This window comes from Aquarana catesbeiana, linkage group LG08 (assembly GCF_042186555.1).
Source record: "Aquarana catesbeiana isolate 2022-GZ linkage group LG08, ASM4218655v1, whole genome shotgun sequence".
NCBI classification, from domain to species: domain Eukaryota; kingdom Metazoa; phylum Chordata; class Amphibia; order Anura; family Ranidae; genus Aquarana; species Aquarana catesbeiana.
This window is the reverse complement of record NC_133331.1, coordinates 286,608,207-286,632,471: the sequence shown is the minus strand read 5'-3', so window position 1 is coordinate 286,632,471 and position 24,265 is coordinate 286,608,207. Positions and strand designations below refer to the sequence as shown.

Here is a 24,265-nt window from a genome sequence, read left to right as displayed (position 1 = left end):
CAAGGGGAGACCTAATCCAGAAAAATAACACTGTGTCTACAGCAAGGCTGGCGGTGGGGGGGGGGGGGGGGGTTAATTTCAAAGTAAATTGTAAAACAATTCATATATGGCAGAAGGAGGGTTAATCCACGGTAAAACAATGCAAAGATGACAGGACAAGGGTTAATACACGGTAAAACAATGCAAAGATGACAGGACAAGGGTTAATACATGGTAAAACAATGCAAAGATGACAGGACAGGGGTTAATACACGGTAAAACAATGCAAAGATGACAGGACAAGGGTTAATACATGGTAAAACAATGCAAAGATGACAGGACAGGGGTTAATACATGGTAAAACAATGCAAAGACAGCGAGGCAGGGGTTAACCCACAGTAAAACACTAACTAGAGGGCAAGGTGAGGGTTAATCCAGGGTAAAACACTGCATAGATGGCAAGGCGAGAATTCAACTTCATGAGCACAGTGGCATAGGGCTAGGCAACAGGTCAAGGGTTAATATCCACAAGAAAACAAAACAATGCATAGATGGTGGGGCAAGGGTTAACCTCAGATAGAACCAATCCCTCTGACAGCAAAGCAAGGGTTAATTCCCAGTAAAACAATGCATAGACACCAAGGTGAGGGTTAATACACTGTAAAACGCCACATGGAATGGCAAGGTGAGGGTTAACCAACGGTAAAACAATGCATAGATGGCAAGGCGGGGTTAATTCACAGTAAAACAATGCATAGATGGCAAGGCAAGGGTTAACCCACGGTAAAACAATGCATAGACACCAAGGCGAGGGTTAATTCCCAATAAAACAATCCATAGATGGCAAGGCGAGGGTTAATTCCCAGTAAAACAATGCATTGATGGCAAGGTGAGGGTTAATTCCCAGTAAAACAATACATAGACACCAAGGTGAGGGTTAATTCCCAGTAAAACAATGCGTAGATGGCAAGGTCAGGGCTAATCAGGGTTCAGCACAACCAATCACTGACAGCAAAGCAAGGGTTAATTTACAGTAAACCAATGGACAGACAGCAAGGTGAAGGTTAATCCACAATAAGAAAAAATAAATAAAATGCGTGGTTGGCAAGACAAGGGTTAATCTAAGATAGAGCCAATCACTGGCGGCAAAGCAAGGGTTAATCCACAGTAAAACACTGCATAGAATGGCAAGGTGTGGGTTAACACATGATAAAACTATGCATAGACAGCATGGTAAGGGTTAATCTACAGTAAACCACTAACTAGGTGGCAAAGTAAGAGTAAAACACTGCATAGATGGCAAGGTGAGGGTTAAACTTCATGAACACACTGGCATAGGCAGAACATCGAAGGGTTAATCCACAGCAAAACAGTGCATAGATGGCAAGGAGAAGGGTTAACCTAAGATAGAACCAATCACTGACGGCAAAGCAAGGGTTAACCCACAGTAAAACACTGCATGGAGAGCATGGCAAGGGTTAATCTACAGTAAAACAATGCACAGACAGCATAGCAGGGGTTAATCTACAGTAAAACAATGCATAGACAGCATAGCAGGGGTTAACCCACAGTAAAACCCTAACTATATGGCAAAGTGAGGGTTAATCCACAGTCAAACAATGCATAGATGGCAAGGCGAGGGTTAATTCAAGATCGAGCCCATCACTAAAAGCAAAGCAAGGGCTAATCCACAGTAAAACACTGCATAGAATTGCACATCAAGGTGTTAATACACGATAAAACAATACATAGACAACATAGTAAGGGTTAATCCACAGCAACACAATGCATAGATGGCAAGGTGAGGGTTAATCTACAGTATAACCATTCACTGACAGCAAGGCAAGGGTTAATTCACAGTAAAACCATAACTAGGCAGCACATCAAGGGTTGCATGCAAGGCAAGGGTTAATCCCAACAGAATCATGCGTCTACAGCAGGGCGAGGGTTAACCCACAGTGACCTATTGCATTCAGAGTAGGCCTGGGATGAATTCATAATAAACGTGTGTGCACAGCAGGGAAGGGGTTAACCCCCCATCTATCAGTCTACAGGGAGGTGAGGGTTAATCTTAGCAGCCCAAGGCTTGATATGTCACCGAGTCTATAGAAAACTACATTACCCACACTCCTGTGCATCCCCTCCCCCTCCCTGAGAGATCATCAGCCGAAGCCCGGAGCAGCAGGAAAGGTGCAGGTATGTGTTCTTCCAGTGTTCCCTCCTGACTACACAACGCCAGTGTCCGACCGCTCACTGTGACCGCTATCTATACTGTTGTCCTACACAATGATGTCATTTTCATGGTGCCCTATGACATCATAATCTAATGGGGAGCTCATAGGAAAGTCACTTCTTCAGATCTCCACATCAAACTGAACGTGGGACAAATGTGGAGGAAGGAGGACACGGCTACCGTGGCATAGATTCATCACATTTGTCTTTTTTATACAATTAATGTTATTCAGCCCATTTTATGAATTATAAACTAATCAATCAGACAATAGATTAATGAAATCCTGAAGAACAATGATGATGGCAGAGCTGAAATTGGCAAAGCCTTCTGGAGACCCAAACAGCTGGTGAGGAACATAAAAGAACATCCAAACCTAACATCGGACAAATGTGGAGGAAGGAGGAGGACACGGCTACTGTGGTACAGATTCATCATGTTTGTCTTTTTTGATACAATTAACGTTATTCAGCCCATTTTACATATTATAATCTAACCAGACAATGGATTCATGAGAACCTGAAGAACAAAGCTGATGTCAGAGCTGGAATGGCCAAAGGCCATACAAAGCTCCTGGAGACCCAAAGAGGTGGTGAGGAACATAGAATAGATTACTACCAATGCAACTCCACTCCATTCTCACAAATGTTTTCCCTCACAAAGAAGATTTGAACGTTGGTGTTACAGAAGGAGTCATAAAATCATCTGGAGGAACGTAGTCATGAATGAAGAGTCGATAAAACTGAACCAGGTCTAGTAGAAGGAATATTGAAGAGAAAATCGCCAATTTTTTTGGCCCTATCTTAAGAAGCTCATCTGGAGAGGACCTCCAGGAGGTGCAAGAGGGCTAGTCAAAGAACAGGAAGGGGAAAATAACATGGTGGAAGGATGACTTCCAGGAAATGAATGGCTGCCCTGATGTACAGTAAAACAGAACGCTAACCTGGCAACAGACAAGGACAAATAGAAAGAGACGGTGGAGGCCAGGTTGGAAGTTCACCAACGACCACAAGAGGTCATGGTGGTGGTAGGTCATCAAGGCTCATGGCTAGAATATGATATCTTCTAGAGCAGCCTTTCTCAACCTTCAATGGCTCAACCAAAGAATGGGAAAGGGAGAAGAAAAACATGGTGGATGGATGACATCCAGGAATTTAATGGCTGCCGTGACGTAAAGCAGAATGCTAACCTGGCAAAAGACAAAGCCAAATGGAAAGAGATGGTGGAGGCAAGGTTCCAAGTTTGAAGTTTACCAAAGACCATAAAAGGGGTCATAGTGGTGGTAGGTCATCAAGGCTCATGGCTGGAATGTGATATCTTCTAGAGCAGTCTTTCTCAACCTTTAATGGCTCAACCTTTTAATGGCTGACACATTTAGAGGGTAGGTAACCTCTTCTTTGTTTTTGCGCTGAAGAAGAGGGTACCTAACCTTGAAACGCATCAGCCATGGAAAGTGCCTTCCCTATGCTGGGATTGACGTAGTGGACGAGAGTGTGTGGGTCACTGTGGATATCGATGAGCTTGATATCATGTGCTTTTTGTGAGTACACATCTGTTTTATTTTTTTATAAAAAGAGTTTTTAAGGTAATATGCAAGGCTGGTGCGCCCTCTGTTTTTGTTTTCCCAGTGTTCTTTGTGGGCTTCCCCAGTCCTCAGGGGGCTGCAAAGTCTTGCCCAGCTTCAAGTTGTCGAAGGTCCTCCTTTGCCGGAACACCCACCTCGAACTAGGAGGTTGTTTGTTTTGCTTGTATTACCATTGGAGGAATCCTAGTTGAGAAACCCTGATCTAGAGTGTCACACGTTCTCTTCCATATCCAAGGGATTTGGGGTTTCTATTAAAGTCCTCTTCAAATACATGGCGTGACCATTTATGATTTGATTACAAGTTCTTATTTCTGATGGTCTTTTTTTGTTGATGGAATGAGTCCAGGGCATTGGATTCCAGTATATAATGTTTGATCACTGGAAACATCCCTACCATAAACATGAGGCCATGTCCACAGATCTGCTCCGAGTTTTATCCAGAGTAAAGCCTTTTTAGGAATCTAAAAGGCAATGGGTTGTTGTTAAATAGGTGGCAAAAGACAAGGCCAAATGGAAAGAGATGGTGAAGGCAAGGTTCCAAGTTAGAAGTTCACCAAAGACCACAAGAGGTCATGGTGATAGTAGACCATCTAGGCACATGGCTAGAATGTTATATCTAGAGTGTCCCGTCTTCTCCTCCATTTCCAGGGGATATTGTACCTTCTATTAAGGTTCTCCTCAAATATATGGTGTGACCATTTATTATTTAATGACAAATTTATATTTCTGATGGTCTTTTGTTCATCGAATGAGGACACAGTTCAAGGCATTGGATTCCAGAATGTAAAACGCCCTCCCATAAACATGAGACCATGTCCTCAAGGCTTATCGAGGCTCATGGCTAGAATGTGACATCTAGAGTGCCCCATCGTCTCCTCTATATCCAATGGATATTGTACCTTCTATTAATGTCCTTTGCAAATACATGGTGTGACCATTTACTGTAAGATTTGATGACAAATTCCTATTTCTGATGGTCCTTTGTTCATCGAATGATGACATAGGCCAAAGCAATGGGTTCCAGTACGTAAAATTATCACTGAAGACAGCTCTCCCATAAACACAAGACTGTGTCCTCAGGTCTGCTCCGAGGTTTATCCAGAGTAAAAATACACGTTTAAGGTTCTACAAGGCAATGGGTTGTTGCTTGAATACATGGTTGCTTATTTAAATGCTTTAGAGTTAGGTCTCCATATTGCCTTGGATATCTTAATATGCAAATGTTACTTGCCAGCATTTTGTAATGTACAAAATTTTACTGACAACTCCATTTAAGGTTTTTTTTTCTTTTTAACTTTGTAATGTTTGGTTTCCACAAGGTCACCACTCATATAAAGGCCAGAGTCTGTTCTATGAGTGAGCAAAATGGACAAGGATGAAATTGGGAAGATATTAAATCTTACGCTGGAGATCATTTACCTGCTGACTGGAGAGGTGAGGAGGATTCTGGGAGGTCACATGACATCTCTCTTATCTCTATTAATAAAATATGGACCTGACCTGAGAGATGAGGAGGATTCTGGGAGGTCACATGACACCACTCTTATCTCTATTAATTAAAAAAGGACCTAACCGGAGAGGTGAGGAGGATTCTGGAAAGTATTACCTCTATCTGTCTTGCCATACACAGGATTGCACAGTAGTTAAGAAGACATCAGATGATGGACAGAGCCCTGTCTTGGTGTTTCCACCTCCCTCCTTGATATCCAAAATTAAAACCAAGCAGAAGATTCTAGTAGTCATCGACAGGATTACTGAGCTGCTGACAAGAGAGGTGAGCGGTGCTGGGAATTCAGGGACATTATCCAGTAACATACAAGGGATGTGTCTGGATGGTGACTGTATCATTGTGTGTGTCAGGTTCCTAGTTGGAAATATGTAGAAGAATGTAAGGACTTATACGAGGATGAGAAGATGGAGAGTCAGCACTCATTCCTATCGCCTGGTAAGAAAATAAGGTCCACCAAGATGCCCCATTAGAGTCCTCATTAGAGCCCCTCTTACATCAGAGTCCTCATCAGAGCTCCTGCTACATAATTTCCACATCAGTGGATGACCCTGACCCTAGCTGTAGGACAGTTTCGCCTATGGAACATAGTTTGGAGCTAGCCTGGAGATATAGTAGAATTGAGCTTAGTCTTAGCAACCAGCATTATGTCAACAGTTTGTTTTTGGGGGCCTTCCTAGATTGTCCACCACTAAATTAGCACCACCCAGATCACCCATCATCTGATAAACACATAGAAACAATGTATTCAGTGTGTGTGTTTCCTACAGATGGATCCAGTAACGGAAACCCACCAGAGAGATGTCCCTGTCCCCTGTATTCCCAGGATTCCACACAAGAAGGTCACACCACCCCTCACCATCATCAGGTAGGTGGAGCTGAGACCCTCAACATGACTTCACTGTACAATCCTTAGGAATGATATGTAGATAATACAAGCCAACATTCTTCCCCTTGATTAAGCTCCGGGGGGGCAGAGCGAAAGGCATTTGGGGCATGGTCTGGTCGGAGCCCAGGCTGAGGCTGCCATTCACGTCTCCATACATGAGTCTGCCATTGATGTGCGATGCATGGGCTCCTGTACTCTATATTGCTGAAGCTTGGAGCCTGGACAAGCTCTTTTCCAGCTAGCACTCTCCACGATGTAGCCTGGACTTCAAATCTTGCCTGAGCGACACCCACATTTTGCTATAAAGTTTTAAATTATGTTATATAATATGTCCCTTTTTTTGGAAACCTTAGAATGAAGCTTTGTCTGAAATGAAGAATGAAGGTGAAGAAGAAGATGACACATATTTTAGGGATTCTGAGCATGTGATGGAGAACACTGAAATGAAGGTGACCATTAAGGAGGAAGAAGTTATTGCAGAGATCAGCACAGGTGGGTAATATATATTGATTACAAAAGATGTTTATATGATGATCTGATGCCAAAAAGTTGGCACGTTCTCAGGCAAAGTCATCATGTTCCTTCTATATATTCCCAGCAGAGAAACGCTACATCAGGAAAACGTCTAAGGATTGCCGTACCTCATCTCCAACCTGTGATGGTAAAGATGATGTTACCACCCAAGAAAATTCAGGAAAAAACGACTCAAATGCAGGACTTCACAGCATAGATAGGTCACCGGATCTCCCTAACCCCAAGAAGTCATCTTCAGATAGGTCTCATACTGTTAGCCCAAATCCAGGACTTCATGGTACAGACAGGCCACCTGATCCTTCTAATCCTGAGGGATTTTCTCCTAATAGACCATATACTAATAACCCAGATACACATGCAGGACTTCCTAGTTCAGCTACATCTCCCAACCCCTCTAATCCTGAGGAACCACCTGTCTCCAAACCAGAGAAGGATGAGCCTGGTACTCATTTTACGTGGGAGCCAAGCCTTCCTGAAGACCAGAAGATGGACACAGACATTAGTTCATTTATCTGTTCGGACTGCGGGAAAAGCTTTGCTTTGCAAAGTGATCTGGAGGTTCATCAGCCAACCCACACGGGGAAAAAACCATATTCGTGTTCCGATTGTGGGAAGCGGTTTCCAGTGAAATCAAAACTCATCCAGCATGTCAGAGTCCACACAGGTGAGAAGCCTTTCCCCTGCCCCATGTGTGGGAGATGTTTCACCACCAAGACCAACTTAACCTCCCACCAGATCATTCACACAGACAGAAAGCCTTTCCCGTGTAAGGAGTGTGGAAAGTGTTTCTCCAGGCAGTCCTCCCTTTTGATGCATCAACAGACTCACAATGGCAACAAGGATTTTACCTGCAACGAGTGCGGGAAGAGCTTTGCCTTCAAGAATTATTTGCGAATCCATGAGAAGATCCACACTGGCGAGAAGCCATTTTCCTGCTCGGAGTGTGGGAAGTGTTTTGTCCAGAGGTGGGCTTTAGTCATCCACGAGCGCCTTCACCGAGGTGAAAAGCCCTACTCCTGTGCGGAGTGTGGGAGGTGCTTTGTTGATAAAGGACAGTTAGCTATTCATCAGCGCATTCACACGGGCGAGCGGCCGTATGCCTGTTCCGAGTGCTACAAAAGTTTCGTCCAGAAGTCGGCCTTGCGGAGGCACCAGAGAACGCACACGGGTGAGAGGCCATTCTCCTGCAACCAGTGTGGGAAATGTTTTGCACAGAAAGCCCAACTGGTCACCCATCAGAAAGTCCACACCACCATGAAGCCACTGTCCTCCTAGTGCAGGTAATTTCCTGTTCCTCAGGAAGACCACATTTTTTCGCTCAGGTGGAAATCATTCCAAATGTGTTCCGATTTTGTACAGACAATATACATGTAATAAAAAAATGTTCACCCAACCTGACCTCCTCCTTCACTTCTCTTACCAGACCAATTCTCCTTATCGGGAGAATAATTCCCTGCCTGCAAAGAGCACCCTCCATATAATCTGCTTAGGTGCATTCATAGACTGTGGTCCTACTCTAGTGGCCAGTACACATGGTAAGAAATTCAGACGAAACTTTCGGTAAGAGGAAAGATCGGTCGTTTATCTGTTTGTTAGTGTAGAGCTTTCGATAACCGATTCCGACTGTTCGGACGATAAAAAATGAAGGCGCAAGCTAGAAAATGATCATAAGTTAAAACAACGTCTGATTTACGTTTGGCTACTTGCTGCCTAGGCCAATTTTGACATTTCTCTCCTACATGTAAAAAGTCATAATTTTTTTTGCTAGAAAATTACTCAGACCCCCCAAACATTGGACAGGAGGTTTGAGTAAGCACTGTGTTTAGCGTGAAATGCGTCACATTTAATTGTTCCTGCCATACCTGTGATGTGATTTGATACCATAAAAAAGTTATTTTGAAGTGCAGCAAATTCCAGACTTTTGTTTTTTTCAAATCCCCAAACATGATTATATATATATATATATATATATATATATATACATACATACATACAGTGGGGACGGAAAGTATTCAGACCCCCTAAAATGTTTCACTCTTTGTTATATTGCAGCCATTTGCTAAAATCATTTAAGTTCATTTTTTTCCTCATTAATGTACACACAGCACCCCATATTGACAGAAAAACACAGAATTGTTGACATTTTTGCAGATTTATTAAAAAAGAAAAACTGAAATATCACATGGTCCTAAGTATTCAGACCCTTTGCTCAGTATTTAGTAGAAGCACCCTTTTGATCTAATACAGCCATGAGTCTTTTTGGGAAAGATGCAACAAGTTTTTCACACCTGGATTTGGGGATCCTCTGCCATTCCTCCTTGCAGATCCTCTCCAGTTCTGTCAGGTTGGGTGGTAAACGTTGGTGGACAGCCATGTTTAGGTCTCTCCAGAGATGCTCAATTGGGTTTAAGTCAGGGCTCTGGCTGGGCCATTCAAGAACAGTCATGGAGTTGTTGTGAAGCCACTCCTTCGTTATTTTAGCTGTGTGCTTAGGGTCATTGTCTTGTTGGAAGGTAAACCTTTGGCCCAGTCTGAGGTCCTGAGCACCCTGGAGAAGGTTTTCGTCCAGGATATCCCTGTACTTGGCCGCATTCATCTTTCCCTCGATTGCAACCAGTCGTCCTGTCCCTGCAGCTGAAAAACACCCCCACAGCATTATTCTGCCACCACCATGCTTCACTGTTGGGACTGTATTGGACAGGTGATGAGCAGTGCCTGGTTTTCTCCACACATACCGCTTAGAATTAAGGCCAAAAAGTTCTATCTTGGTCTCATCAGACCAAAGAATCTTATTTCTCACCATCTTGGAGTCCTTCAGGTGTTTTTTTTAGCAAACTCCATGCGGGCTTTCATGTATCTTGCACTGAGGAGAGGATTGCGTCAGGCCACTCTGCCATAAAGCCCCGACTGGTGGAGGGCTGCAGTGATGGTTGACTTTCTACAACTTTCTCCCATCTCCCGACTGCATCTCTGGAGCTCAGCCACACTGATCTTTATCTCTCTCACCAAGGCTCTTCTCCCCCGATAGCTCAGTTTGGCCGGATGGCCAGCTCTAGGAAGGGTTCTGGTCGTCCCAAACGGCTTCCATTTAAGGATTATGGAGGCCACTGTGCTCTTAGGAACCTTAAGTGCAGCAGAAATTTTTGTAACCTTGGCCAGATCTGAGCCTTGCCACAATTCTGTCTCTGAGCTCTTCAGGCAGTTCATTTGACCCCATTCTTAGCCTTGGAGTCCAGGCTAAGGTTGCCACTAACACATTGATCAGAGGGATTTTTTTCAGATGTGTGGCCAAAGGGAGACCTTTCTGGACAGGACACTATACAATCTAATTGTACAAATTTTCTTTAAATATACCATCAACTAGGGCAAGGGCCTACCTGATTGGATATAAATTGAGTGGATTGTTTAGGGCTGTCCTCATGTTACATCGTTTTGGTAAATTTAAAGGAATTTGTACTATCAAATTATATAGCATATTGCCAAGAGGTTTTGTGGTTACATACAATACAATATATTAATTATTAATATATTAATAATATGATTAAATAAAACTTTTCCATCTCCATTATATACCTTATGTTGGACCCAGTGATGGTATCACTGGGTCTCTGTGCTTCTCTATGCAATGCAAGCAGATCATGGCTGGTGGGAGGGCCTGTACATTGCTTCCTCACAGCACCCAGCCTCAGCCCTCATGGGCCAGCTTTTGATGGGTGGGGGAGTGGGCTTTCCTAGACAAGCTGCCATAGATAACCAACCCCACATGTGATGCTAACCTTTCTTGATTGAAAGCAGTGAAATCCAATGAATGAAAGGGTCGGGGCCAGGGACAGCCAGGGCAGGGAGGAAAGGGCTAGATGATGCTGGACATTCTCCATCCAACGCTATCTGACTTGCTGCAGCTTCTCATGCACATGGTGAGAAGCTCGCAGTGTGCATTGAAATCAGAGTAGGCCATGTCAGTCCAGGAGAAGAACCTGCACAACTGTGCAAAGACTGAAGGTTCAGCTTTAATAATAAACATTATAAAAAGGTATAACAGAGAGCAAAATAATGAGGTGTCTACAGGGAGGGCGGGGTTAATTCATTGTAAAATCGCTCAGACGCAGCGAGGCGAGGAAATAACGCCTTTGTGAGCGTGCTGCTGTATAATAAAGGGTTAATCCATGGTATCCTAGCAAGGCAGGGGTTAACCCGCATTGTAAATCGGCAGCCGAAACCAATCTATGAAGCCATTAATGGCTCGCGGCAAGGCGAGGGTTAATCCACATTAAAGAACGGTAAGCCAATATGAAAATCAGGCGTCGAAGGGTTAAGTCGCTCGGTAGCGTGCGATACAAGCCCTTCCAACGAAAGGTTAGCATACCATGTCCGTTCTAATCCTTAGAATACCAGGTAAGGGTTAATCTGTTCTGGTCTTGGCTGAAGACTCTGAATCCCTTTGTATCAGAATTTGAACCTCTGGCTCCTTGTTGCCTCATCCATGAGCCCGAGGCCTCCATAATGTAAGCTCTAACAAAACCGTCATTAACAAAAGGGTTAATCTCCTGCCAATGAGAAGTTAAAAACTGAGCCTATACTGAATCTACTGGAGAAACTACGTTACCCATAGTCCTCCACACCGGCTTCCTGTGACATCATCGGCTAAAGCCCAAATCCTCGGGAAAGGTATGTTGTGTTCACTGCACATCCAGGCTGCCTGGAGTATTATGTGTCGAGGTTTTGGTCCCTTTTCCGCAAGCTGTAATGTTTGGTCGCTTTGGCGCTGTGCGGATTTATGCACGGATTACCCCAATTCTCAATATTTTAGAACGTTTTACGGGAACGTTTTGCCATACAGAGAATGTTTTAAATATTGTTTTGTAAAATATTTTGCCCGTTTATAAAGGTCGCTGAAAAATGGCAACTTTCTGTTTGGTTGCCGAATTTCGAATAGTCTCGTTTTAATCCCTAAACGTTGAGGTGGAACATTGTGATGTTGATGTGAAGCATACAAAGAGTGTGAAACAATTTGGTAAAAAAAAAAAAAAGACCATCGAAGTGTCAAAAAACCCAGTTAAAATTGGGGGGACTATCAATGAAACAGATCTCTTTAAATTATTTATTTCCACCTGTGTCAAAATTTGGTGAAGAATGGCTTTTATAAACTGGCCAGACCGCCAAAACTGATGTTCCTCACACTTAATAAACTGTCAAAAATTGCTGTAAATTGATGTTCCTCACACTTAATAAACTGCCATAAAATGATGTTCCACACGCTTCATAAATAATATAAAAAGTGCTGCGCAAATAAAAAAGTCCTTAAATCAACATATGAAAATTGTACATATGAAAAATGTAGTGACAGGATCAGAAGACAGGGACCACCAGTGATAATAAGCACGCTGGAATCAATATCTGGATAGTGACTTAAATCCCTCCACCGGGCATGGATGGCCCCTCACCTCAGATATTCGACCTGAGACAGGTCATACCGCTTAAACACATAGTGGCACTTCCTGTTTGTGCTGCTTGAAGATGGCTGACAACTTCTGAGGGTAGTGCTGGGAAGTGAAGGAGGAATCACCAACTATACAGATTGATCCATCTATGTGTTTAAGCGGTATGACCTGTCTCAGGTCGAATATCTGAGGTGAGGGGCCATCCATGCCCGGTGGAGGGATTTAAGTCACTATCCAGATATTGATTCCAGCGTGCTTATTATCACTGGTGGTCCCTGTCTTCTGATCCTGTCACTACATTTTTCATATGTACAATTTTCATATGTTGATTTAAGGACTTTTTTATTTGCGCAGCACTTTTTATATTATTTATGTTGTTGAGGTATTTTTTGAATTGACCTTAGTGCCTGCTTGCATTTATCTTGTTGTGTCCATATACTAGTCAGCGCTGAATTTTATTACCACACGCTTCATAAACTGGCAAATTTGCTATAAATTGATCCTCCTCACACTTTATACACTGGCAAAATTTCTGTAAATTGATGTTCCACATACTTTATAAACTGGCAAAATTGACGTAAATTAATCTTCCTCGTGCTTTATACGCTAGCAAAATTGCCGTTATAGATGTTCCTCACACTTCATGAGCTGCCAAAATTGTTGTAATTGATGTTGTTTACACTTCATAAACTGGCCAAAGTGCAGAAATGTATGTTTCTTACACTTACAACGTAATAAGTTAGCAAAATTGCCGAAACTGATGTTCCTCGTACTTCATAAACTGGCCAAACTGCAGAAATTGATGTTTCTTACGCTTACAAAGTCTTCAGAAACCCTGATCATTCTTTGTTTTAGCCATACATTCTAGTCCTGGATGGTCTACTAGATGATGCTGTTTCATCGAGACCCTATATAGTCCACCATGGTAGATAATAATCTATTATCACTGTACAGAGTCCTTCCATGAAGGATGGAGCAAACTCCTAATTTTCTCTCCTCCAACATCTTGGCTGAACACATTCCACTGTGTGAGTGCAGCTTCTTCTCATAGGTTATTAGAGGAAAATTGTTTTCGCAATTTGCTTGAACACTTGCCTATCTAGCAAACTACCGTGGAACTTTTTTGGCAATGCTGATCTACCACCCATGGACCAATGTTGTTTAATGATGTGATTCACAACTATCTCTGGACCATATAATGATGTTTTCTTGGGTCTACACTTCAGGGACAGCTGCTCCAACACAGATACATGTGTGTCCTCCAAGCAAGCAATGGACAAGCACAACATTTACATAAAAGAGTTGTTAGATCTTACATTGGAGATCATCTACCTGCTGACCGGAGAGGTGAGGAGGATTCTGGGAGGTCACATGACCTCATTCTTATCTCTAATAATATAACACAGACCTGACCGGAGAGGTGAGGAGGATTCTGGGAGGTCACATGACATGACTCTGATCACTATTAATAAAACAGACCTGTCCGTAGAAGTGGGAAGAATCCCGGGAAGGTTATAAAAGATCACTCCCACCTGCATTATTAAAAGACAAATGTGACTGGAAAACAGAGAAACATCTTCTGGGAATTAATTTAGTAAAAGTTGTTTTTCCATATATAGGACTACACAGTGGTCAAGAAAACATCAGGTGATGGACAATATCCCATCAACATGGACCCATCCCACTTCTTGACATCCGAGAGTAACACCAACAAGAAGATTCTGGAAGTCACCAATAGGATCCTTAAACTGTTGACAGGAGAGGTAAGCGGTACTCTGAATTATGAAGTTGTATCCTATTACAGCAGTGGTTCTCAACTGCTATAGTGCCAAGGCCCCTTGATAAAATCTCCCAAGTTGTGGGGACCCCTAACAGTAACATTATTTTCATAGCGTGGGTTGTCAGCTTCCAAGGCAAGGCAAGTAATTTGCGCCCCTAACCCACGGACATTTAGCGCTCCCTGAGTCCCTTCCACTCGTACAGTATTAAAACCCCTTATGGTACATTTTAGGATGTACCACTCTCTTTGTTCTTCTTTCTTTTCCTTTTATCTCTAGCTATCCTAATTTCTTGTCCCCACCCCCCCATCCCTCTCTCTAGCCATCTTTCTTGTTCTTTCTCTTATTCTTTCTCTCCCTTTTTCTTTGTTCCTCCCCCTTTTCATGTCTATTCCATGTATTCTCTATTTTTATTCCTTCTCTTACTCCTTGGTGGGGGGAATGGGATGAGTGGCAGTGCTGGCGGGGATTCTGATCAGCCAACTTAGGTGCTCTTGATCAAGGTCATCTGCTGATCTGAGAACTGTAGTGGGAACTTTTAATGGCAACTATAATCACAGGTAGTGTTACTGACTGTGTCTCCGGCTTCACTGTGTCTCCGACTTTGTGGTGTCTCGCAGCAGTGACACCTATGCCGAAATCAGGAGATAGGGTCTCCTCCAACCCCACCCACTTCATTCCTCACCAGTCAGCTGACCTCTAGTCTCCGCCCCCCAGCCATGCTGTGAACTGAATGGGTGGCTGCGAAGAGGCTGAGTGGGCTGCCGCGGGCTCCAGGAAAAGCCCAGCTGGGTGGCCACAGGCTCCAGGGACAGCCCTTCTGGGCGGCCGCAAAAAGGCTGGGAGAGTGGCGCGGGCTTCAGGAACAGCCCAGGATTTAGTGACCCCTGGCAAGTTGTCATTTGACCCCGTCCCCCAGGTTGAGAACCACTGTATTACAGGGATGTTTATAATTTGGTGTCTATATGTTGCTATTTCTTGATACAGGGTTGGAAGTACCTAGAAGATTCTAAGGATCTGTATACGGATGGGAACTCTGAGATTCAGCAGATTATTCCAACTCTTGGTAAATCAACAGAAGACTATAACTTTTTTCATCTAATGGTCCACTTAAACTACCCATCATCTGATAAACAGAACTTCAGTAAAACAAAGTCCCCCTTACATCAGGGTCCCCATCAGAGCCCCCCTACCCCAAAGTCCACCTTAAGAGTCCCCCCTTACCTTAGAATCCATATCATAGTCCAGAGGTGTGACTAGATCCTTCAGGGCCTTGGTGCAAGAAACCACGGAGGGCCCCCCTTTCCATCAGTTTATCGGTGCTCTTTGTTCTGTGCTTGGGGACCTTCCATTCAAGCCTGGTGCCCTTCCCTCTGGGCCCAGGGACCTTCCCTCTGATCTCAGGGCCTTTTACTCCCGTCACAGGCTCTTTATAAGCCCCAGTTCACATTGCCATAGACTGCTATGTTAAATCACAAAAGTCGCAAGGAAATCACAAGCAAGTCACATGACTTTGGGGTCCCAGCAGTGTAAATCGAGCCTTACGGCCCTGCAGCTGGATTCCCCTATGGTTGCGGAACGCCAGGGCCCAGTTGCAAGTGCGACCTTTGCGACCCTGGTAGTTCCACCACTGTCATTGTTCCCCCTTTAAGTCAGGATCTTCTTCAGAGCCCCCTTACATCGAGGTCCCCATTGGTGATCCCCTTACATCATGTTCCCATCAGTGGGTGACCCTTACTTTGGGATGGTTTTGCCCAAGGGCCGTCGTATGGAGACCTCTGGTCTAGAGATATACTGTAGTAGAATTGAGAGTTAGTTTTAGCAAATAGCATTGTGTCAAAAGTTTGTTATAGGGCCCTCCGAGATTGTTTACCACCGAAGCACTACCTAGACAACACCCCCTCCAACATCTTATAAAATAGCACATAGAAACAATGTATTCAGTCCATGTGTGCGTATCCTACAGATGGATCCAGTAATGGGAACCCACCAGAGAGATGTCCCCGTTCTCTGTATTCCTGGGATTCCACACAGGAAGATCACACCATCCCTCACCATCATCAGGTAGGATTTCATTGTCTCCATTATGTATGATCTTTAGAGATAATGTGAACCAATATTGCACGTAGTTACTTTTTATTCTTTTATGGGTTTAGGTTCAAGAATTGGCTGATGTAAAAGTTGAAGGTAAAGAAGAAGCAGAAGAGATGTGTGTGATAGGTGGCCCGCACTCTACAGATAAAGTTAAAGTGAGGGTGGCCATTAAAGAGGAAGGTATTTTTCCAGAGATCAGCACAGGTGAGTAATCACTTTTGAAAAGCTTAACATTTAGTCATACAAAATTACTTAAAGAGGAAGTAAACTTTCTTTACTACCTTTTACCTATAGGTAAGCCTATAATAAGGCTTACCTATAGGTAGTGTAAACATCTCCTGAACGTGCACTGTTTAGGAGATATTTACATAATATGCTGCCAGTGACATCACTGGCACATGCGCTATGAAGGAATGGCGCTGGAACAGCTTCGTTTTAAGGTAGTCTGCATACTAGCACATTATGACTTTACCTTGCAGGAAAAAACAAAATAAGTCCAGTGGTATACAACCAATTTAAAGCAGCGCTAAATTCTTAAAAATTCAAAATAAACATATACACACACAATTTATGGATGAATAAAGTGCAAAAAGTGCTTAAATATGAGCCGTATACAAATTAAAGTGCTACTATATATAAATTAAAGTGCATAACAAACTGCAAATTAAAGTGCAAGTGCAGTGACAAACTCAAAAACCAGTTCATAAGGTTTGTACCAAATAAATACAAAATAACAGTTCATATGTTGATGACTCGATGTGCATACACACTTCTGGTTTTCAAAGTTTAAACCAGTGCTTCCACCACCATGTACCACCATTAAAAGGACCTTTTACAAAATGACATGGACCATTCGATAATAAATGATCAACAGTGATCAAGCTCACTGCTCATCAAATGGTCCCCTGGTCTAGGCTCCTTCTCCAGTATGGACCACCTCCGGGCATCACCATCAAAAGGAAAAACGGTACATATCCATTGTGAAGTATGTAAAAACGAAGTGTGACCCACAACAAAAATAACAGGTGCAGCTCAAGGCTCCACTAGGCCCTCTTGCATGACAAACCACTAGGAGTGCCAACAAGGACAGAGCTTGTCCCAGATCAAAACATCTAGTAGGGAAAGGAAGTCCTAAAAGTCACACACCATAGCAAAACCCTGTAAGGAGGTGTATAACAGCCTCAGCCCGGGCTCGAACCAGGGGGCGTGGCCTGGTTGGAGCCCAGGCTGAGGCTGTCCTACACCCCCTTACAGGGTTTTGCTGTAAAGTGCAACTTCTAGTAGGGAAAGGAAGTCCTAAAAGTTGCACATCACAGCAAAACCCTGTAAGAAGGTGTATAAAAGCCTCATCCTGGGCTCCAACCAGGGTACGTGGCCTGGTTGGAGCCCAGGCTGAGGCTGTCATACACCTCCTTACAGGGTTTAGCTGTGATGTGCAACTTTTAGGACTTCCTTTCCCTACTAGAGGTAATAAATAAAGCCTTTATTAAGAACTCACAAATTGCGCCCATAACGCAAAAACATTCAAGTTGTATCACGGTAGTGACTAATTCCTGTATAGCAGACTGATCCTCAGTGTCGGACTCCGGGTGGCCCGGCATGCGTGATGACATCATATCGTAGGCACGTCATACATGTTTCGTCAGGAAATTTGATTTTTACTTGTATTTAGTCTTTGCTCTGGTCTATTGATTAGGAGCAGCTTTTTCCACAGTTATGCCCCGTACACACGGTCGGATTTTCCAACGGAAAATGTGTGATAGGACCTTGTTGTCGGAAATTACGACCGTGTGTAGGCTCCATCACACATTTTCCATCGGATTTTCCGACACACAAAGTTTGAGAGCAGGATATAAAATTTTCCAACAACAAAATCCGTTGTCGGAAATTCCGATCGTGTGTACACAAATCCGACGGACAAAGTGCCACGCATGCTCAAAATAAATAAAGAGATGAAAGCTATTGGCCACTGCCCCATTTATAGTCCCGACGTACATGTTTTTTGTCACCGCGTTCAGAATGATCGGATTTTCCGACAACTTTGTGTAACCGTGTGTATGCAAGACAAGTTTGAGCCAACATCCGTGTGGAAAAAATCCTAGGATTTTGTTGTCGGAATGTCCGAACAAAGTCTGACCGTGTGTACGGGGCATTAGAGTGTTATTAGCCAGTAATAGGACAGTGATCATATGTTATAAATATGTTTTAAATTGTTTTCTTTTTTTTATTTGTTATAAACCTCAGATGGGCACCTCGACTGTGACCTAGAAGATAACGTCATAAGTCAAGATTGTCAAGGAGAAAAACCTGCTACGCAAAATAGCCATCACAGTGAGGAAAGTTCATCAGATCTCTCTAATGCCGAGGAATCTTCTTCAGATCAGGCAGATAGTGTTCCTCCAGCTACACTTCCAGGACCTCACATTATGGATGGGCCACCTGATCCTGCTAATCTTGAGGAAACCTCTGCTAATAGCTCACATAGTGTCAGCCCAGTAGTCTACTCAATAGCTAGATCACCAGATGCCTCTAAACCAGAGGAATCTCCTTCCAATAGCTTAGAAACGGCTTCTCCAGGACTGCACAACATAGCTAGATCACCGGTTCTTTCTATCGCTGAAGACCAGCCTGTCTGTAAGTCAGAGAAGGTGGAACCTTGTCCTAGTACTGAAAAAGGTGAATGTCTCGTAAGGGCATCAAATATTGCTGAAGATCCAAAAACCGACACTGATATAATCTCATTTATATGTTCAGACTGTGGGAAAAGCTTTAAGGAGCAAGAAGAACTTGACCACCACCGGAGGACTCACACAGGGAAAAAGCCTTATTCATGTTCTGATTGTGGTAAACGGTTTCCAGTGAAATCAAAACTCATCCAACATCTAAGGGTCCACACTGGTGAGAAGCCCTTCCCGTGTGCAGTGTGTGGGAGATGCTTCACCACTAAGACCAACCTTGCTACGCATCAGTCCATCCACACAGAAGAGAAACCATTCCCGTGTTCTAAATGCGGGAAATGCTTCTCAAGGAAGTCATCCCTCCTGACCCATCTCCGGATTCACAACGGCGACAAAGATTACACATGCGGAGAGTGCGGGAAGAGCTTTACGTTAAAATGCTATTTACGGATTCACGAAAAGATTCACACCGGTGAGAAGCCGTTTGCTTGCTCGGAGTGTGGAAAGTGCTTTCTCCAGCGGTCAGCCTTTGTCAAACATCAGCGCCTTCACAGAGGAGACAAGCCGTTTTCTTGTCCGGAGTGCGGAAGGTGCTTCCTGGAGAAAGGACAACTCGCTATTCATCAACGCATACACACAGGGGAGCGGCCGTACGCCTGTTCTGAATGCTACAAAAGTTTCATCAAAAAGTCTGATCTTCAGAGGCACCAGAGAACGCACACGGGTGAAAAGCCTTTTTCCTGTAGCGAGTGCGGCAAATGCTTCACGCAGAAAGCTCATCTTGTGGCCCATCGGAGAGTTCACACGGGCGAGAAGCCATCTTCCTGTTCAGAGTGTGGTAGGTGTCCAAGGAAGTCTCTCTCTGGTCAGCACCATGAAGGTCATACTCATTGACTCTGATGAAGAACAATCGCAAGTTTTGTAGGTAGCACTTGTTAAAGCAGAGACTAATAATGTGTAATAAAGTGTGGTCTCAACGCTGACCCAACTCTGCCTCCGTTCTTTCTGCTTGTACCCACTTGAAGACCAGGCCTTTTCTGGTACTTTTTGTTTTTTTGCTAGAAAATTTCTTAGAATTCCCAAACATTATATATATTTTTAAAGCAGAGGATCTAGAGAATAAATTTGTGGGTTTTGCCATTTTTTATGTCACACGGTATTTGCGCAGCAGATTTTACAACCCAATTTTTTTACAAAAAATACACTTTAAAAAAAAAATGTTAATGAAAATAAAAACATAAAAACCACAATACATAACACGTTTTTTTTGGTCAAATAAAAAGGATGATGTTACACCGAGTAAATAGATACCAAACATGTCACACTTTAAAATTTGCGCACACTCGTGCAATGGCGGCGAACAACGTAAACTTTATTATCCATAGACAACACTACAGGTTACCACTTTAGAGTTACAGAGGGGGTCTGGTGCTAGAATTGCTGCCCATAATCTGACGTTTGTGGTGATACCCCAAGTGTGGGACAATCGCTGTTTGCGTGCGCGCACAGGGGGGGAAACGTGGGCATTTTCAATTTTTTTTTTTTTCAATTGATGATTTCTTTTATTTTATTTTTACACTGTTGCTTTAAAAAATGTTTTATTGTTTTTATTGCTGTCACAAGGAATGTAAATTGCAAGGCAATGGTCAATGCATAGTATGATGGTCAGTCTACCAGAACATAAAGGTTCATAGTATGACACTGCAAGGTGAGCCTAACTCCACAGTGCAGTCTTCTGCAAGGCCAGTGTTGCTCCAGTGATTGAAAAGTGAGCCCACAGCGAGGCAAAGGTTAATGCCATCAGACCAAGATTACAGCCAGACAAGGGTTAATTCACCCAAAATAGCTGATCCCACAGCAAGGCAAGGGTTGGCATACTGCATGCTAGAGATTTCATGGAAAAGTGGGGGGGTTAATCCACACTGTAAGAATGGACCCATGGCAAAGCAAGGGTTACTGCAAACAACAATAGTTAATGCTGTGCCAAGAAGCTCGCAGCAAGGCAAGGGTTAATCCACACTGTACTAGTGTAGTGAGCCCACGGCAAGGCAAGGGTTAATCCACTCAAAAATACTGATCCCAAGGGTTAATCCACATTGCAGTAAAGGACCCAGGGCACAGCGAGGGTTACTGCAAACAACAATAGCCAGCAGCAAGGAGATGGTTAATGCTGTGAAAAGAAGCCCGCAGCAAGGCAAGGGTTAATCCACACTGTACTAGTGTAGTGAGCCTATGGCAAGGCAGGGGTTAATCCACACCATACTAATGAGCCCATAGCAAGGCAGGGGTTAATCTACAGTATAATAGTGATCCCAGAGAAAGGCAAGGGTTAATCCACATCATACTAATGAGCCAGCAGCAAGGCAAGGGTTAATCCACATAATACTAATGAGCCAGCAGCAAGGCAAGGGTTAATCCACAACGTAATACTGAGCCCACAGCAAGGCGAGGGTTAATCCACAGTGCAATCGTGAGCCCACAGTAAGGAGATGGTTAATGCTGTGATAAGAAGCCCATGGTAAGGCAAGCGTTAATCCACATCATAATACTAAAACCCACAGCAAGGCGAGGGTTAATCCATGTTGTAAAAAGTGTAGTTAGCCCACAGGATGGCAAGGGTTAAGCCACATGTAATACACCAGCGAGTAACCCTTGCCTTGCTGCAGGTTCACTAATATGGTGTGGGTGTGGCGTGGAACCCTATGGAATCCTGGTTGAGAATGACTGCTCTGGAGGAACCCAGGTTGAGAATGGCTGCTCTGGTCAAACCTTACAGAACCCTGGTTGAGAATGGTTGCTCTGGAGGGACTCTACAGAACCCTGGTTGAGAATGGCTACTCTGGAGGAACCATGGTTTAAAATGACTCCTCTGGAAGAACCCTTATAAGAAAGTCAGTCCTAGATAAAACAAATGGTGCCACGTCCATAATGGAATTGGGTAAAAAAAAATACATTGGGTAGGACTTTATAGGCATCAAATTTAGTTAGACCAAAAGTTAAAAATATTATTTTTTTATTTATTTCAAAGATTAAAATCAACCAACAGGTCAGTAATCATAACACAGATATTATAAAAACAGTGAGGACCCCTACAGATTGTGTATCCTATTCTGCATACACCAGTAACTTGTTTTGGAGGAACCCTACAGAAGCCTGGTTGATAATGGCTGATTTATGAGTCTACAGGAGGGTGAGGGTTAATCTCTAGCTGCGTGGGACTGACTACATTACCCAGAGTTCCCTGCCCCTCCAGCTGTGTGATATCATCAGTCAGGGCCCAGCTGACGGCAGGACAGGGAGGTATGTTTGGCTCATCTGGTGTACTCTACCCTGAAAATCTGCAGGAGCTGCTCTGTCATACAATACAGAATACGTAGAATGTACGTCATCTGCGATTACAATGTCATGACAGGTCCTCTCCGTCTGCAGCCCAGAGCAAATGAAACTGCGCTTTTCCAATAATATATAACATATACGTATCAAATGAGACAACTCAGACATGGTATCCGTAAGTTCAAGAGGAATCTGCAAAAATAACCAATCGGAGGTCCTAGCGGTATAGGCACCTGAAGATATATGTCAAAGAATGGGTCAGAGGAGAAGACTTCGACCCATTCTTTGACATATAACTTCAGGCACCTCTGCAGATTGGACCACTGATGGATTATTATTGCAGGCTCCTCTTGTACTAACAAATTCCATACACCCGCCAGAGGACCCGGGACGGGAACCCCCAAAGCATAGAGAGTGGTGGTGCGTGGAGACAGGTTTTCTCCACCCACGTATTTGGAAGGTTGCGTGTTCCCACCCCTAGGAGTCAGCCTCAATAGAGGTAATTCATTTTTTATTTCCTTTCTTCCAATTATGGAATCACATTTCGAGTCACTTCGCTTTTTGAAGCAATTTACTACACTATAAGGGCTCTCCCGCCTCCCTTTTTTCTTTTATAGTGGACACCTTGAGCTAGGAAGTGAAGGGAAAACTACTCATTGGGACACAGATGGCAGAAAATTAATGACAGGGGGTTATAACCCTCCTATTCAAAATGAAAAAAAGTTTTGCCTTTGGTTCCACTTAAAATTCACGTCAGAAGTCCCCATATCACATCAGAGTCCTGCTTCACACCAGAGGTCCCCCCTATCACATCAGAGTCAACACTTCACACCACAGGTCAACCCATCACTTCAGAGTACGCCTTTACAAAAGATGTCCCCCATCACATCAGAGTCCCCACTTCATACCAGAGTATGCCTTCATACCAGAGGTTCCCCCATCACATCATAGTACCCCTTCACACCAGAGGTCCCCCCATCACTTCAGAGTACCCCTTCATACCAGAGGTCCCCATATAACATCAAAGTCCCTGCTTCACACTAGAGGTCCCCCCATCACATCAAAGGTCTCCCGTTTACACCAGGAGTCCACCTTCAAACTAGAGTGCCGCCCTTCCCATCAGAGGCCCCCCTCCATTCCTTTAGAGGTCCCACAGCTTTTCACAGATTGGTGAACCTATACCTATCGTTACTTCTGAGACACTCTGACTAATATGCCCTTTTTATACCCAATCATGTTACTGACCTGTTGCCAATTAACCTACTTAGTTGTGAAATGTTCTTCCAGGTCTTCCTTGTTAGTACCACTTACTTTGCCAGCTTTTTGTTGCCCTGTTCCAACTTTTTGGAGATGTGTTGCTGCAATCAATTTCAAAATGAGTTTATTTTTTTCTTAAAATGGTAAATTTTCTAAATTTAAACATTTAATATGTTTTCTGCTTTATACTGTGAATAAAATATGGGTTTATGAGGTTTGCAAATCATTGTGTTCCATTTTCATGGAGAGTTTACACAATGTGCCAACTTTTTTGGAATTGGGGTTGTATATATTCTAGGTCTTCAATGGTTGCTGCTGCTATGGTTTCTGTGGTGTTGTGTTGAGTATTGTAGTATTGTGTTGGGATTTGTGATGTTGAGTTGTGTTTTTTTGTGTGGGTTCTGTGGTGTTGACTTGGGTCCTGTGGTGCTGTGTTGGGTACTGTGGTGGTGTTTTGGGTTCTGTGGTGCTGTTTTAGGTTCTGTGGTGCTGTGTTGGGTCCTGTGGTGTCATATTAGTCTAATAGCCACTTATCCATCTTATTGATATACTGTTTTTGGTGTCCCAAAGGTCACATTGAAGGTGATCAACTTTTGCACACACCTGAGACGGTACCTCATGCAAAATGAACAAGGGCAAAATACGAATAAAGGAGATAGTAGATCTTACACTGGAGATCATCTACCTGCTGACTGGAGAGGTAAGAAAAGTTGGGAATGTCAGATGATATCTCTCTTATTTTGAATAATAAAATACAAAGCTGACTGAAAAGGTGATGAGGGTTTTGGATGGTTCACATGACATCATTGTTGTTTCTATACACAGAGTTATCCCATTGTGAGGTCTGGCCACCAAGTGTCTATAACATTGCCTCCATCACAATCCATGCTAGCTAGGAGTGCCAATGTGCAAAAGATCCTGGAACTGGTAAACAAGATGACTGATCTGTTGACCAGAGAG

The 24,265-nt window shown here is 43.4% G+C and overlaps 2 protein-coding genes across 7 annotated transcripts in view; one reads left to right on the top strand and one right to left on the bottom strand.

The window, feature by feature from the left end:
• The window catches only part of LOC141106577 (uncharacterized), an 18,440-nt gene extending 16,197 nt beyond the window's left edge, over positions 1-2,243 (bottom strand). The window contains exon 1 of one of the 3 annotated variants that reach the window (XM_073597462.1): positions 2,102-2,243. The gene's annotated coding sequence lies outside the window, so the exon portion shown is untranslated. The remainder of the gene's footprint in view (positions 1-2,101) is intronic. The other 2 variants (XM_073597460.1, XM_073597461.1) reach the window with 2 other exon arrangements.
• On the top strand, positions 2,184-24,265 carry LOC141106592 (uncharacterized). 4 transcript variants are annotated; one of them, XM_073597495.1, is made up of 10 exons: positions 2,184-3,491; positions 5,114-5,228; positions 5,425-5,568; positions 5,655-5,739; positions 6,072-6,169; positions 6,544-6,682; positions 6,789-7,942; positions 18,986-19,553; positions 23,876-24,005; positions 24,131-24,265. In XM_073597495.1, the coding sequence occupies exons 2-9, from the start codon at positions 5,160-5,162 to the stop codon at positions 23,932-23,934; spliced, it is 2,316 nt and encodes a 771-aa protein (XP_073453596.1). In that variant the 5' UTR covers positions 2,184-3,491; positions 5,114-5,159; the 3' UTR covers positions 23,935-24,005; positions 24,131-24,265. The 4 variants fall into 4 exon arrangements, with proteins under 4 accessions (XP_073453596.1, XP_073453593.1, XP_073453592.1 ...); XM_073597492.1 differs by lacking the exons at positions 2,184-3,491; positions 5,114-5,228; positions 5,425-5,568; ... (1 more) ...; positions 6,072-6,169; positions 6,544-6,682 and adding exons at positions 13,392-13,512; positions 13,785-13,928; positions 14,931-15,009; positions 15,910-16,007; positions 16,100-16,241 and having other exon boundaries at positions 7,891-8,004; positions 18,282-19,553; XM_073597491.1 differs by lacking the exons at positions 2,184-3,491; positions 5,114-5,228; positions 5,425-5,568; ... (2 more) ...; positions 6,544-6,682; positions 6,789-7,942 and adding exons at positions 11,199-11,392; positions 13,392-13,512; positions 13,785-13,928; ... (1 more) ...; positions 15,910-16,007; positions 16,100-16,241 and having other exon boundaries at positions 18,282-19,553.